At 55.9% G+C, this 13,353-nt stretch overlaps 1 protein-coding gene across 5 annotated transcripts in view; it reads right to left on the reverse strand.

Moving 5' to 3' along the window:
* Positions 1 to 732: 732 nt before the first annotated feature.
* The window catches only part of SARDH (sarcosine dehydrogenase), a 61,474-nt gene continuing 48,853 nt past the window's right edge, over positions 733 to 13,353 (reverse strand). For all 5 annotated transcript variants that reach the window (XM_019639531.1, XM_019639551.1, XM_019639540.1 and 2 more), the window contains 4 exons: positions 7,310 to 7,472; positions 6,723 to 6,891; positions 5,393 to 5,528; positions 733 to 1,930 (listed from right to left, as the gene is read on the reverse strand). In XM_019639531.1, the coding sequence (XP_019495076.1) occupies positions 1,805 to 1,930; positions 5,393 to 5,528; positions 6,723 to 6,891; positions 7,310 to 7,472 (594 nt within the window). In that variant the 3' untranslated portion in view covers positions 733 to 1,804. The remainder of the gene's footprint in view (positions 1,931 to 5,392; positions 5,529 to 6,722; positions 6,892 to 7,309; positions 7,473 to 13,353) is intronic.

Below are 13,353 nucleotides of genomic sequence, written 5' to 3' on the forward strand. Positions count from 1 at the left end.
GCGCTGCTGAGGACACGGGGGGGCGCCTTTCTCCTCTCTCAACTTCCAGCCATTCTCAGCCCAGTTCCTGGCATGATGCTCACTTTGTCCAGAAAAACCTGCAAAACTAGATATGGCAACAGGTGTCTCTAGATCCAGAGTGAGGAAGGACTGGCCTGGAGTCGCTGGTGGGACGCGCCCAGAGGAAGGGTGACGCGGGGCGGTGCAGGGCGCAGCAGTGGGACAGGGCACGGCCTGGACCTTCCTGCAGCAGTGCGAGGAGGCAGCTGAGTGCGGAGGCGGCTCGTGAAGGCCTCTTCCATGTGGTCCTGGCGCACTCCAGAGGGTCCAGCGCTGTTCCTCCCCAGGGAGTGGCAAATACCAACAGGAGCAAAGCCTGCACAGGTCTGTTTCTGAGGAGCAGGATTGGAACCCGGGTCCGACCTCCTCCTCCTCAGCCCCTCCCCCCGGACAGGCTGTAGAATGAACACGTGCACAGGCCCATCCAGGGGTCTGCGGCCAAACCAGAGCCTAGAGGAGCAAGCCAGGCCACCTAGGCAGGCAGCTCCCCCTCCTCCTTCGGCCCCTTGGGGTCCAGTCAGCCACCCGCACCCTAGGTGCTGGAGCCAGGCCTGAGGTGAGCAGGGGAGGCCGTGGTGTTCCTTCGCCTGAGGCCTGGGAAAGCCAGAGGCCCCCACTCCCGGCCCCAGCCCGTGGTCTGGCAGCGGGGAAAAGGCCAACTGAAACCCAAACTCCTTCAGCGACTCTGACTTTATTTGCCTGACCTGTTGCAGCTCAGCCTGGAGCGGGGCTGCACGAATGGCCCAGCTCTGTTGGGCTGCTTGGCCCCTGGGGACGAAATCCTGCCAGAGGCGAGGGGGGAGGGCGACCTGGGCATAAGGGCGGGTTGGCCAGGCAGGGAGCAGGGTCACATGACAAATGAGAGCTCTGAAGGCCCAGCGAAGGGCAGCAGGGGAGTCACCCCCTTTTAAGGCCCTGTGCAAGGTCCTTCCCCCAGCAGCTGGAAGACAAGGACAGCGGCTATGTCCTAACCACGCAGCGAGGACGAAGCCCACCCAGACTGGAGGGCTCTGTCCGGTTCTCACTCAGACCTGGACGTGAAGGGGCTCCTGGGGAAGCTGAGGCAGGAGATGGCCTTTCTGCGTGGGGGAGGGAGGCGCTCCCACCCCTTGCTTCTGCTCACCAGCTTCACAGGCTGGTGACTCTCAGGTGGCTTTCCCGTGGGAAGATCTGAGAGGTCAAGGCAGGGAGAGCTTTCTTTCTAGATTTCCCCCCTCCTGGGAAAGAGACCATCCTGCCGGATGGCCTTGCTGACAGGGATGGTGCCAGTCGGCACATGTGTTCTATGCCTGTAACACTGTGCCCAAGGCAGGCATTGCTAGCCAGTCCCGCTCTGCCCCTGGTTCTGGAGGCACCTCGCAGCTCAGAACAGCGGGTGAAGGCTCTTTCCCGCCCTGCTTTTACGTTGGGCCTATTGATGTTTACGTGACACTTTGTAAGAAGCTTGTTGTGGTCCCTGAGCCCAAGATGTTACAGGTCTGTCTTTGGGGGGGGGAGGGGGCGTGGACTAGAGACCACCCTTTGGTCAGTGGCCACAGGACAGGCCCTCTGGGTCCTCTTCCCACGCTCTCTGTCTATATCTGTATCGGGGGTTAGCAGGCCTGGACTGAGGACAGGCGGATCCAAGTTCTGGCTGGGGACCAGGTCCTGGGGCCCAGGGCAGTGTGGGCCCCGTGGGACAATGGTGTGGGATGGGGCGGGTTGCTGGCTTCCTGTGCGGCTGAGGCCCTGCCCATGGGCCCCATCAATAGATTCCCTTCACCCTCTTGTTGTCAGGGTCAAAAGGAGATTTCAGATGAACCCGAGCAGGGTAGGTCACCCCCATCCTCTCCAGGGCGTAGTCCCCACTCTTCACGAAGTCCAGGGAGACCTAGGAGCAGAGGAGGGGGACGTGGTCACTTGTTACTTCCTGGTAGGAGCTGGGCTCACACCTGCCCGCTTCTCAGGAGGGGCGTCTCGGCGTCGCTTCCTCTCCTGTGGGTAAACCCATCACTGAGCCAAAGTTCCCTTCTCGGAACCGAGGAGCTACCTGACCGTAGAGCCTGTGTCCCTGTGCCCTGGAGTTGGATTTGAGCAGCTGGGGCCAGCAGAGTCTCTGTCTGGGCAGCAGTCACACCCAGGGCCGGGCCACAGGGGCGTGTGAGGCCTCTTCTCTGGGAAGTGGACGGGGACCCCCCTTTCCTGGCAACTCAGGACCCGGTGAAAAACATGAAAAACAAACGAGGCTTTTGATGTGACTGCAATGTTAGGAGTGAGGAAGCTTCTAGACCTGACTTCTCAGCCGTGATGTGACTTCTGAGCCATGACGTGTACGGGCAGATCTCAAAGCTCCATGTGCCCCCAGGGGTACAGGCCACTGGTGCCTAAAGCAGTGGGTAACCCAGAGCTGGCAAGTGGTCCCTACTAATAAACAGCCTGGATGCCCCAAATTCTGCTCCAACACCCAAAGGCTTTCCCTTCGATGGGCAGGTTCCCACTTTTATGAAGGAATCTTGGCTCCCCCACTGCATGTTGGTAAATATTTAACAACAGGCTCTCCAGGGAGGCTGGGGGTCCTGATGTAGCATTTGCCCTTATCTGTAGTATAAATACTCAGGGTCCCTGATGGTGGAGTTGGGCAGATATGGACACAGCTGGTCCTCACAAGGCAGCCTCCACTGGTCATCCTGGGCTATTTGTCTGGGTAACGTGTCAGCTTTCTTCCTCAGTCACATTAATGATAAACCCATGCCCGGTCAGATAGAAAGGCCAAGTACTGGTCTGTAAAAGAGGTGACTGGGCCTGCACCCACCCCCTCCCCAGCAAGGGGTGGATGCAGAGTTTGGCTGGGGCCCAGGAGTCTGTATTGGGGGTGTCAGAGAAGGTCCTTTGTCCCTGCCTGATGCTGCCACCAGCCACGGCAGCTCGTCATCACAATTGCTGCTTCTTAAGTCCCCACTCTGAGTGGTGATCTGTGAGGCAGGTGGGAGTCAGTCCTCACTTTACAGCTGAGAAAACTGAGGCCAGAGAGAAGTCCTTATCCAAGGTCACAGAGCCAGTCAAAGGCACAGCCCCAAGGCCAGTGGCGCCCAGTCTCCCGACCCACTGCAGGTGTGGCCTTGCTGGAGGCCCCAGCAGGCGCTGCTGGGCCCCTTCCCCTGGGGCCTACGCGCCAGGCCCAGCATGCCCCTGCATCCCTGCCTGGCTGGTCTGACTCACTTCCGCCTGCCTCGCCCTCGCTGCCTGTCCCAGGTGTCCCTCCCTCCAGAGTCTGGGGTGGGGTGGGAGCTGCAGCCTAGAGCTGTCCAAGACCGTCAGGAGCTCAGGATAGAGAGCTCTGGGGCCAGGCCCAGCTGGGTGGGCCTCCCAGCCCCCACGGCCAGAGCCTTCACGGCATCAGTGTATCAGCTGTCATAGGGCTGGCGTGGGACTCTTAGGAGGCAAGTGGGTGAAGCCGTGATGGTGCTGGCAGTGACCACGAGCCCCTTCTCCTCCTCATGTCACAGCACCCGCCTGTCCCGCTTGAACATCAAGACCCCTGTGGCTTAAAGCCCCTGCAAGCCCTCACGGCCCTTTCTCTGCCCCTCCCCCACATGTACCCAGGGAGGCATCTGTGCTGGGGGGCGGAGACTATTTGGATTTCTAAATGGTTGTTTGGGCAAAAGGTTTAGATTTTCTCCACCTGGATCATGCCATCCCTTCTCACTACCAAGCTCCCAAAATGTGCCTGTGTGTACACATGTGTCTATGTGCGTGCATAATGCCAGAATGTGTGCACAGGCTGTGTGCACCTGTGTGCAGGCATACGTGTATACACTGATGTGTGTACACAACTGTGTGTGCACAGGTATGCACACGTGTGTGCCATGTGCACTGTGAGGGCGTGCGTGTGCATGCATGGCACCATGTGGGGAGCAAGGGACCTGCCAGCCAGGAGTGTGTGAAGCTGCACGCTGTGCTCTGAGAGGCGCCTGCCTGGGTCCAAGCAGGCGGGACCCTCATGCAGCCTCCAAGCATAGTCAGCCTCGGTCCTGCTGGTCCTCAGCCTCCCAGCTGAAAGGAGGAAACTGAATTAGAAGGCGGGTGCCTCCCCAAGTGGGACTTTCTTCAGGCCCTGAGCTGGGGGGTGCAGAGTGAGCGGGAGCCAGATACCAGTGGGGTGTGAGGCCACTCTGCATGGGGCTATGGTAGGGACAATCTGGGAGCAGCTAAGATTCGGGAGATTACTGCCTGTCCAGGAAGTCTGAGGCGCTGAGCCGGGAAGTGATGGTGCCATGGCAAGGCTGGCGGGGCAGTGAGGGCCGAGGCCAGGCACTGCTCGGGGGCCAGGAGGGCACCACTGCAGCAGGTCAGCACTTCGGCTCTGAGCCCCACTTCCTGGGCCAGGCTGCCGACAGCTGGGGGACCTTCAGCAGAGACTCAGCACCGACCAGAGGCGATGCACAGATAGCACCAGGGCCTGCCGCAGGGCTGCAGGTGGACGGGATGTGTGTGAAAAGCGCCCAGGGAAAGGCGCTGCCCCTGAACCATTCAGTCCTCTATTCCCTCGGCTTCTACAGATGGGAGATGACATCACATACTCAAGGTGCCAGGCAGAGAGCAGGGGGCGACAGAAAGCCCAAGACAGCAGCGGCCTCTCCAAGCCCAGAGCTGGGAACTGGGTAGAGGGGCCTCTGGGTCGGGGCCTGGGGCAGGGGAAGGGGCCTCGCTCAGGCTTGGGGCAGATGGCGGAGAGTCTCCTGTGGAGGCCTCAGCACGGAGAGCTGTGGCCCTGCTAACGGGCGGCTCCGCCCTCGGCCTGAGCCCCGGAAGAGGATGCAGGGGCCACCCCTCTGGGGAGCCTTCCGTCTCCTCCCTCCCCGGGCCATCCAGGGGGGCCTCTGCACTTGGCCATGATGTTCGTTTCTCTGTCCACTGCCCCTCTCCCGCTCCTGGGGGGCCAGCTGGGTCTCGCCAGCTCTGCCCGCTGGGGGAGGGGGAATTCCTGGGATGTGTCTGGATGAGGAGGGAAAGGACGATCATGGGTTTTGGCCTCTGATCTGAGTCCAGGCCTCTGCCCGCCCTGGAGTCCACCGGGAGCATAGGGTGGGTGGCAGCTCGAGGGTGGGGTCTCTGGCCCGTGGAGCAGAGGGTGCCAGCCCCGCCCAGAGCCTCCTTCTGACCAAGAGAAGCCTGGAGCTCACAAAGTCAGATCTTTTCAGAAAGAAAATACAGGAACAGATGCCGACTCTGCCCGGAGACACGGCCCCATCAGTCAGTCACCTCACTGTGCTCCCGTCCCCCTGTACCCAGCACGCTTGGAGCCTGGAGAAGAACCGGGGCTCCCCCGGCAGCCCCGGGAAACGGGACTCACCGGCCCGCCGCTGGGGTCCCGGATGTAGCCGTAGGCGAGGGTCTTGTCGATGGTGAACCCAAAGTCAGCCCTGCGGATGTGGCCCACCACTTGGCCGTTCCTCCAGATGGCCTCCAGCCCAAACATGGGCACTTTCCTGGAAGAAGCAACAGAGAGCTGGGACCCCAGAGCCCCCTACCCCAGGAGACACCTGCGCTTTGGCCTGGCGGGCGACAGAGGGACGTGGACCATGCCCGCTGCAGGTGGTGGCTGGAGTCCTGTGAATCCTACACTGAGTGGAAGAGGCTGGCCAGGGTCTGCGTGCCTCCTGGTCTTGGAGCAAAATGGTCTGGGCCCCACCTGTCCAGGGGGTGAGGGTGGGGTGGAAAGAGGTTTTGTAAACATGTCCGTGTCTCCTTCGGTCTCACCCCAGTCCTCCGTCAGTGCCATGTCCGTGTGAGGAAACAGGCTCAGGGAGACCACCCGCCTCACCCACGACCCAGAGCAAAGCAGTAGCAGTTCTCTGCGCCTCCACAGCCAGCATCCCGTCCACGTCTCTCCTAAAGATCGGGACAGCAAGCCGCAGACCCCCAAACACCCTTCTGTCTGTGTCCCCAAACCACAGCTGAGCTACTCCCGGGGAGGTGGGCGAGCAGCCTGACACGTAGCCTGACAGGAGCAGGGAGAAGCTGCGGGATGTTGAGAAACCACAGCTCTGCCCACCCTCCGCCTCCCTCCCCTCATCACCCCTGACACTCCTTTTGATAGTTCCAGAAACCTGGGAGCAGTGCTGGCTCTCAGCTCCCAATCAGCAAAGCTGGAGCTGCCACCGTCCTAAGACTGCTGCTACTCAGATTCTTGTCCAGCACGTACTGTCATCTCAGAGTGACTCTGCCCAAGTGGAATCCAGAGACAGCACGGGCAACAAGCTAAAGCCATCGCTTGGGGGAGAGTGGTGGGTCAGGCCCCTTCCCACAGGGGTTCTCCCTCCACCTCTGCTGTGTGGCTGCCATGAGCCACCCGTCCCTTGGTACCCGAGGTCTCCAACTGTAAGTGGGGATGGTGGCCCCAGCCTGGCCCTTCCCCCCACCTGTCCCCCATCCCTGACATGGGGAGGATTTTACAGGAACACAGTGAGAGGTCACAGCACCCGTGACTGGGAGCTTAGCTCCAGGCAGGGCTAACCCTCCTGAGACCCGAGACCCAAGGCCTGGATCCTCACCTGAGCAGTGGCTTGGCAGGGTCTTTCTCTTTTAAAGTGTGCATTGGAAGAGGGCACGTCCTCCCCATGTCCCCATGGGTCCTGCTGACCCTGCCCTTCCAGATGGACTTAGGCCCACGGGACACTCACTCGTCCACAGTGAAGCACACCAGGCGCCGTTGGAGGCCTGCGGCCCGCTGCTTCTCCAGGGCCTCGCGCCCCAGGAAGGGGGTGGTGGACTTGAGCTTGCAAGTGAAGGCCAGGCCTGCCTCCAGGGGGCTGTCGTCTGACCGCAGGTCTGCGTGCCAGTGCCGGTAGCCTGGGCAGCGGAGGAGGACCCAGGCTCAGTGCCCCTGGACCAGACACCCGCCAGCATTCCAGTTTCCACACCATGGACTGGAGGTGTTGGGCAGGGGACTTGTGACAGGGCCCTGGCAGACTCCCTCAGGGACACTAGGCGCTGAACCCAAGCCCCACTCTGGCCCCTGCCCCCACACCACTGGGCAAGCGCCCATCACCCCACCCCACTGAGTGCAGGTGTCGGACATCCCAGCACCGTCCCTGGGCCTGCGTGGAACACCCAGTTCATGGGTCTTCAAGGGAGGCTTGGGGAAATGGACAGTGTGGGGGGAAGTGGAAAGTGTAGTGGGGTAGGAAGGGTGGCAGATGTGGAGGCAACACCTTCTCTGCCTCCAGCGTGGTTCCAGCCACCAGGGCCATCCGGACTCTGGACTCACCTTTCTCAATGCTCAGGGAGTCGATGGCCCGGTAACCCGCGTTGACGAGGCCGTGCTTGGCCCCTGCTGTCATCACGGCCTGGTACACGGGCACACAGGACAGCTTCGGGATGTGCAGCTCCCAGCCCAGCTCCCCGACGAAGGACAGCCTCATGGCCCGGACCTGGGGGGACACTCACAGCTCACACACAGGCTGGGGTCAGACAACTGAGGTCGAGGCCCAGCTGCCGCTTACTGGAAGACAGTTCCTGCTGTCATCATTATTATTACATTAGTAGCTGGTCCGGGGCCCAAGCCAGCTCCTCACTAAAAAGTGGGGTCCCCCAAAAAGTTTTTCCAGGAGCACTCTGGAATCTTTAAGGGGAGAAGGGGCACCAACGTTGTGAGCAGGGAAAGGGGACACGCAGTTCCCAGGCCTCGGCCCTTCTTCTAAGTGACCGTGAGCGTCCTGGGGCCTCCAGAACTAAGGACCACAAACTGGGAGGCTTAAAAGAGGAATGGACTCCCTTCCAGTCTGGAGGCTCGAAGCCCAAAATCAAGGTGTCGGCCGGCCTTGCTCTCTCCGGAGGCTCTGGGGGGAAATCCTTCCAGCATCTCCCAGCTCCTGGGGGCCCCAAGCACTCCGCGTCACCCCAGTCTCCATCGTCACATGGCCTCCCCTCTGTTTCTGTCCTCTCTTTTGTCTCTTATCAGGACACTTGTCACTGGATGCAGTGCCCACCCTAATCCTGGATGAGCTCATCTCAAGATCTTTACCTTAATTACATCTGCAAAGATCCTATTTCCAAATAAGTTCCCATTTTAGGGACCCAGGGGCAGAACATGGACGTCTCTTTTCGGGGGGCCACCATCGGTCACTGTAGTGACCTTGGGCCAGCCTCTTAGCCCCATGTAGCCTCCATTTCCTTGTCTGTAATAGGGTCAGGAGCGCTGGCTCTATCCACTTTAAGCTCTGAGATGCATCCATGAAGCAGTTGATAGGAAGTCAGCAGCATGGCTCGTAAATCACCATAGCTACACTTGGTGGGTTCAGGGGCACTGAGAGAGGACACGGCTGGGCACTGACCACAACCCCCACCACCATCCCAGCCTGCTCTGCCTAGAACAGGTGCTGGGGTCTGGAGACATACATAGCCTCTGCCCTCCTGGACTCATCTCAGAAGGACTCAGCCAGAGGCACCAGCCAGTTCTATGACAACCCCACTCTGGGTGGCCAGAGGGTCAGGAAGGATGAACTCTGCCTGGGAGGGGCGGGTCTGGTTGGAAGGTTGGGTAGTTTGTCACTGCAGACTGGCCTTCCTGGAAGGGCAGGTGCAAAGGCACAGAGCTAGGCAGGCATGCAGTGGGGACAGGTGCAGCTGCGAGGGCCTTGCCATCCGGGTTTGAACATTTGACTGGGAAAGCCACTTGCGTAAGAGCTGGGCCCCAGAGGCCCGGAAAGGGACTGTGGTCCCCAAAACTCCACGGAAACGGCAACGCCGTTCATGGAGCTCTTCACGTACAGTATGTCATCGAACCCCTTCTCGGCCCCCCGTGGTGAGGGGGGCACCTTAAATAATACCCAGGGATGATGCAGGCACAGAGGCTCTGGGGTGCTGTGTCTGGCCCAGCACACGCAGCTCTGACAGGACAGCTGGTCCCTGGGCCTATGTGTCCCTTACACCTGTGTACCGGGCACAGCTGCATGGAGTCCACTGCCAGCGTGGGGCGACTTTTCCTACACATTTGGTTTGATTGCATGTCATTCACACACCCAGCAACTGGTGTCGGCTTCCAGGCCTCAGGCAAATCGTTGAACACGCAGCGTCCCCATGGGTGAGGCCTGAGCGCTCGGCCCCGCGACCATCCATCTCACAGAAGAAACATTCAGAGCACGCCCAGTCACAGAGCTCAGAGCTCGGGGAGCTGATCCCATCACTGCTCTGAGCGGAAAGGTCTGTCAGGCGCAGCTCCCGCCAGGATAACGTCTGCACAGGAGAGTGGAGGCCACGCTCCCGAACAGAGAACCAGCTCCTTGTAAATCTGACACTAATCGCACTGCCACCGAGGGGCTGGATTCGGAAAGCTTTTAAAACAGCACAAATTTGCTCTGAGTTACCATTTGCCTGGGCCTCTTAAAAAACTCAAAATTGACACAGAAAATGTACTGTTGACATTTCCCTGCTCCCCTGGTGCAAGCCAGAAGCCCCTGACAAAGATTGCCTTGTCAACAGGGTTCTAATTTTAGACAGCCTACCGAGGAGCTTGGAGCTCAAGGCCAATCTCATTTCAAAACAGAAAAATCCTTTTTAAAGCTCACCCGTATTAGCCTCAGGATTGAGGATTCGAGTCAGACACACACACGCCAGCTGAGTGAGAGGGTCGGGCACTCGGGCTCCATTTGAATCCATGGGTGGGATGAAGCCCCTTCCCCAGTCTCCAGAAGCCCAGCGCAGTGGGAGCGGCTGCGTCTGACTCTCCCCGGAGCCCCGTGTGCAGGCCCCGCCCACAGAGAGGCTGATACTCGCTTCCTGGATGAAGGAGGACACAGGAGCAGGTGGACCTCTGCTTCCCAGGAAAGTGAGGGAAAGAGGAAATTCCAGGTGCCTTTCTAAGTCCACAGAATCACTGGTTCTTGGGATATCTTGCATATTTCTCCACTGAAGCGGTAGAGATGGGGAAGTCCTCACTCCTTCTGAGCAGGGACACACAACAAAGGGAAAAGGCCCAGCGTGAGGACATCTGGAAAATGGGCTCTGAGTCAGCCAGACTTGGGTGGGAACAGCAGCACTGGAACCTCCCAGCCACCTACAAAGGTCGGCCTCTCCTGGCCTCGGTCTCCCCATCTGATAAATGGGGTGAGGCCAGTGCTGTGAGCACTAACTTCATGGGAAGCATGAATGCCTGTACACACCCATCTGCCAGTAAATGTTGGCTTGGATAGACTGGAAAAGCAAGCCCCAAGCAAAGCTCCTTGCAAAACAGAGCTGTGTATTCTTACGGGAGCCACAGAATCGTGGAGGGTCCTCAGGAAGGACTTACACCAGGTTTTGTTTAAACCCTTTTCTCTCCCTAAGGACCCCCTCCCCCCCCCAGAGACTGGTAGAACGAATAACCGAATTCAGCAAGGATACAGGATACGAAATCTAGACAAAAAAGTCAGTTGTGTTTCTATACCCCAACAATGAACAATCCAAACAGAAAATTAAAATAACAATCCCAGTTATAATAGCATCAAAAAGAATAAAATACTTAGGAGTAAACCCAACCATGGAGGTGAAAGGCCTGTACACTGAAGACTACAAAACATTGGTGAAAGAAATGAAAGATGCAAATAAATGAAAAGATATCCCATGTTCATGGACTGGAAGACTTATTATTAAGATATCAATACTACTCAAAGCAATATACAAATTTAATAGAATCCCTATCAAAATCCCAATGGCACTTTTTGAATAAATAGAAAAACCCATCCTAAACTTCATCTAGAATCTCAAGGGATCTCAAGCAGCCAAAAGAATCTTGAGAACGAAGAACAAGGTTGGAGAACTCACACGTCACAATTTCAGACTCACTACGAAATTACAGCAATCAAAACAGTATGGTAACGGCATAAAGTCAGACAAATAAACCAATGGCTCCACAACTAGACTGAAGAACAAAAGGACAGCAACTTGTCTGTTACCCTCTCCCAATTCCCCAATAAAACCTTTAAAAACAAAACAAAACTTAAAATAAATAAATAAATAAACAAACAAATAATAAACCAATGCAACAGAAAAGGGAGTCCAGAAATAAACCCATGTGTATATGGTCAAGTGACCTTCAACAAGGGTGCCCAGACCACACAATGGAGAAAGGACAGGCTCTTTAACAACTAGTGTTGGGAAATTGAATATCCACAAGAGAATGAAACTGGACCCTTGTATTACACCACATGCAAACACTAATGGATTAAAGAACTAAATGTAACACTGTACAACTCCTAGAAAACATAGGGGGAAAGCTTTATGACATTGGACTTGGCGATGATTTCTTAGATATGACACCAAAGGCATAGGCAACTAAAGCAAAAATATTCTAATGGGACTACATCAATGTAAAAACTTCTGTGCATCCAAGAATACAATCAATAGTGAAAAGGCAACCTGAGAAATGGGAGAAAATATCTAGAAGTCATATATCCAATATAGGCTTAATATCAAAAATATATTAAAAAACTTCTACAATTCAACAACAAAAATAACCTGATTAAGAAATGAGTAAAGGAGTTGGATATTCTTCAAAGATGATATGCAAATGGCCAGCAAGCATATGAAAAGATGACCAACATCAGCAGTTGTTAGAGAAACGCAATTCTAAGCCACGATGAGATACGATCTCACCCCTATTAGGATGGCTACTATTAAAAAACAAAACAAAGCAGAAAATATCAGTGTTGGTGAGGATGTGGAGAAATCAGAAAACTTGGGCACAGTTGGTGGAACTATAAAATGGTGCAGTTGTTAGAAATATTAAAACTAGAATTACCATATGTCCAGCAATTCTACTTCTGGGTATATATCCAAAAGAGCTGAACACAAGATCTCGAATTGATATTTGCACACCCATATTCACAACAGTCAAGAGGTGGAAGCAGCATCATTCACAACAGTCAAGAGGTGGAAGCAACCCAGGTGTCCATCGACAGATGATGGATAAACAAACTGTGGTCTATACACACAATGGAATGTTATTCAACCATTAAAAGGAAGGAAATCCTGACACCTACCACAACATGGATGAACTTTGAGGACATTATGCTGCACGAAATAAGCCAGTCATAACAAAGACAAATCCTATATGAGTCCACTTATATGAGGCAGCTAAAGTAGATAAATTCATAGAAACAGAAAGCAGAACGAATGATGGTGACCAGGAGCTGGGGGAGAGAGGAATGGCAGTTGTTCGATGAATACGGAGTTTCCGTTTTGCAGGATGAAAAATTTGTGGAGCTCTGTTTCACAACAATGTGAACGTGCTTAACACTACCGAACCGTGTGCTTTAAAATGGATGAGATGATAAAACAAAACAAAACAAAACAAAACACCCCTTTCTCCATGGATGGCACCCACATCCCAAAGGGCCTGAGTGGTTTATACTTTCTTGATGTTCTGGGTACCAAGAGTGAGGGAGAGAGGAAGTGGGCTCGGACCAGGACCACACACACCAGGGCCTACATTGACCCACTCGAGTATCGTTGGGTGGGAGGGGATATGCTCAGGTTTCCGTACAATGGGGACGTAGGGGCTTGATTCCATGCTTGGTGCACCACTGAGCTCCCTGCCAGCTTTCCTGGGAGATGGCTGAGTGCAAAGAGGTGCTGGCCCCGCCTCAGCTTTCATCAAAGGCCACGCGGGTGCTCAGGGCAGGGGAGGTCATGGCGCTCCCAGGGATGCTCTGGGCACGCATGTCATCAAAACAAGCCTGGAGCGCACCTTTCTGGGTAAATACCACAGGCAGGCCTGAGCAGATGTGCCCACAGATGCCCTTTTCATATCACATTAGCTTGTGGTGGTTTTACAAGTTTCCAGGGTGTTTGGTTGTGTAACAGCACCCCGGACACACCAGGCACATCCACCAAACTCAGTCACCCGGTAAATAAGTGAGGACCTCAGGGGTCCCAGAGGCAGGAGGTGGGCACGGATCAGAGCATGTGTAACCATCTGCAGGGTCCTGGGGCCCTGAACCCACAGGAGGAGGAAGAAGCAAAAGTTGGTGGTAAGGTCATAGGATCGTTTTTTAAAACCCTCTGAAGCCTCAAATGACATCTTGATTCTAAAAACATTCTGCTGCAGGGGTGTGAGGTCTCTCTCAGTGGTCTGGTCCAGAAAGTTAATGTGTGGAGGTAGTGATGAGTGGTGGTGGTGGTGATAATGGTGGTGATGGTGGTGGTGAGGTGGTGGTGATAGTGGTGACAGTGGTGACAGTGGTGGTGATGGTGGTGATGGTGGTGGTGGTGGTGGTGTTGATGGTGGTGGTGGTGGTGTTGATTATGGTGGTGATGGTGGTGGTGGTGGTGGTG

This window comes from Hipposideros armiger, unplaced genomic scaffold (assembly GCF_001890085.2).
Source record: "Hipposideros armiger isolate ML-2016 unplaced genomic scaffold, ASM189008v1 scaffold_3, whole genome shotgun sequence".
NCBI lineage: Eukaryota > Metazoa > Chordata > Mammalia > Chiroptera > Hipposideridae > Hipposideros > Hipposideros armiger.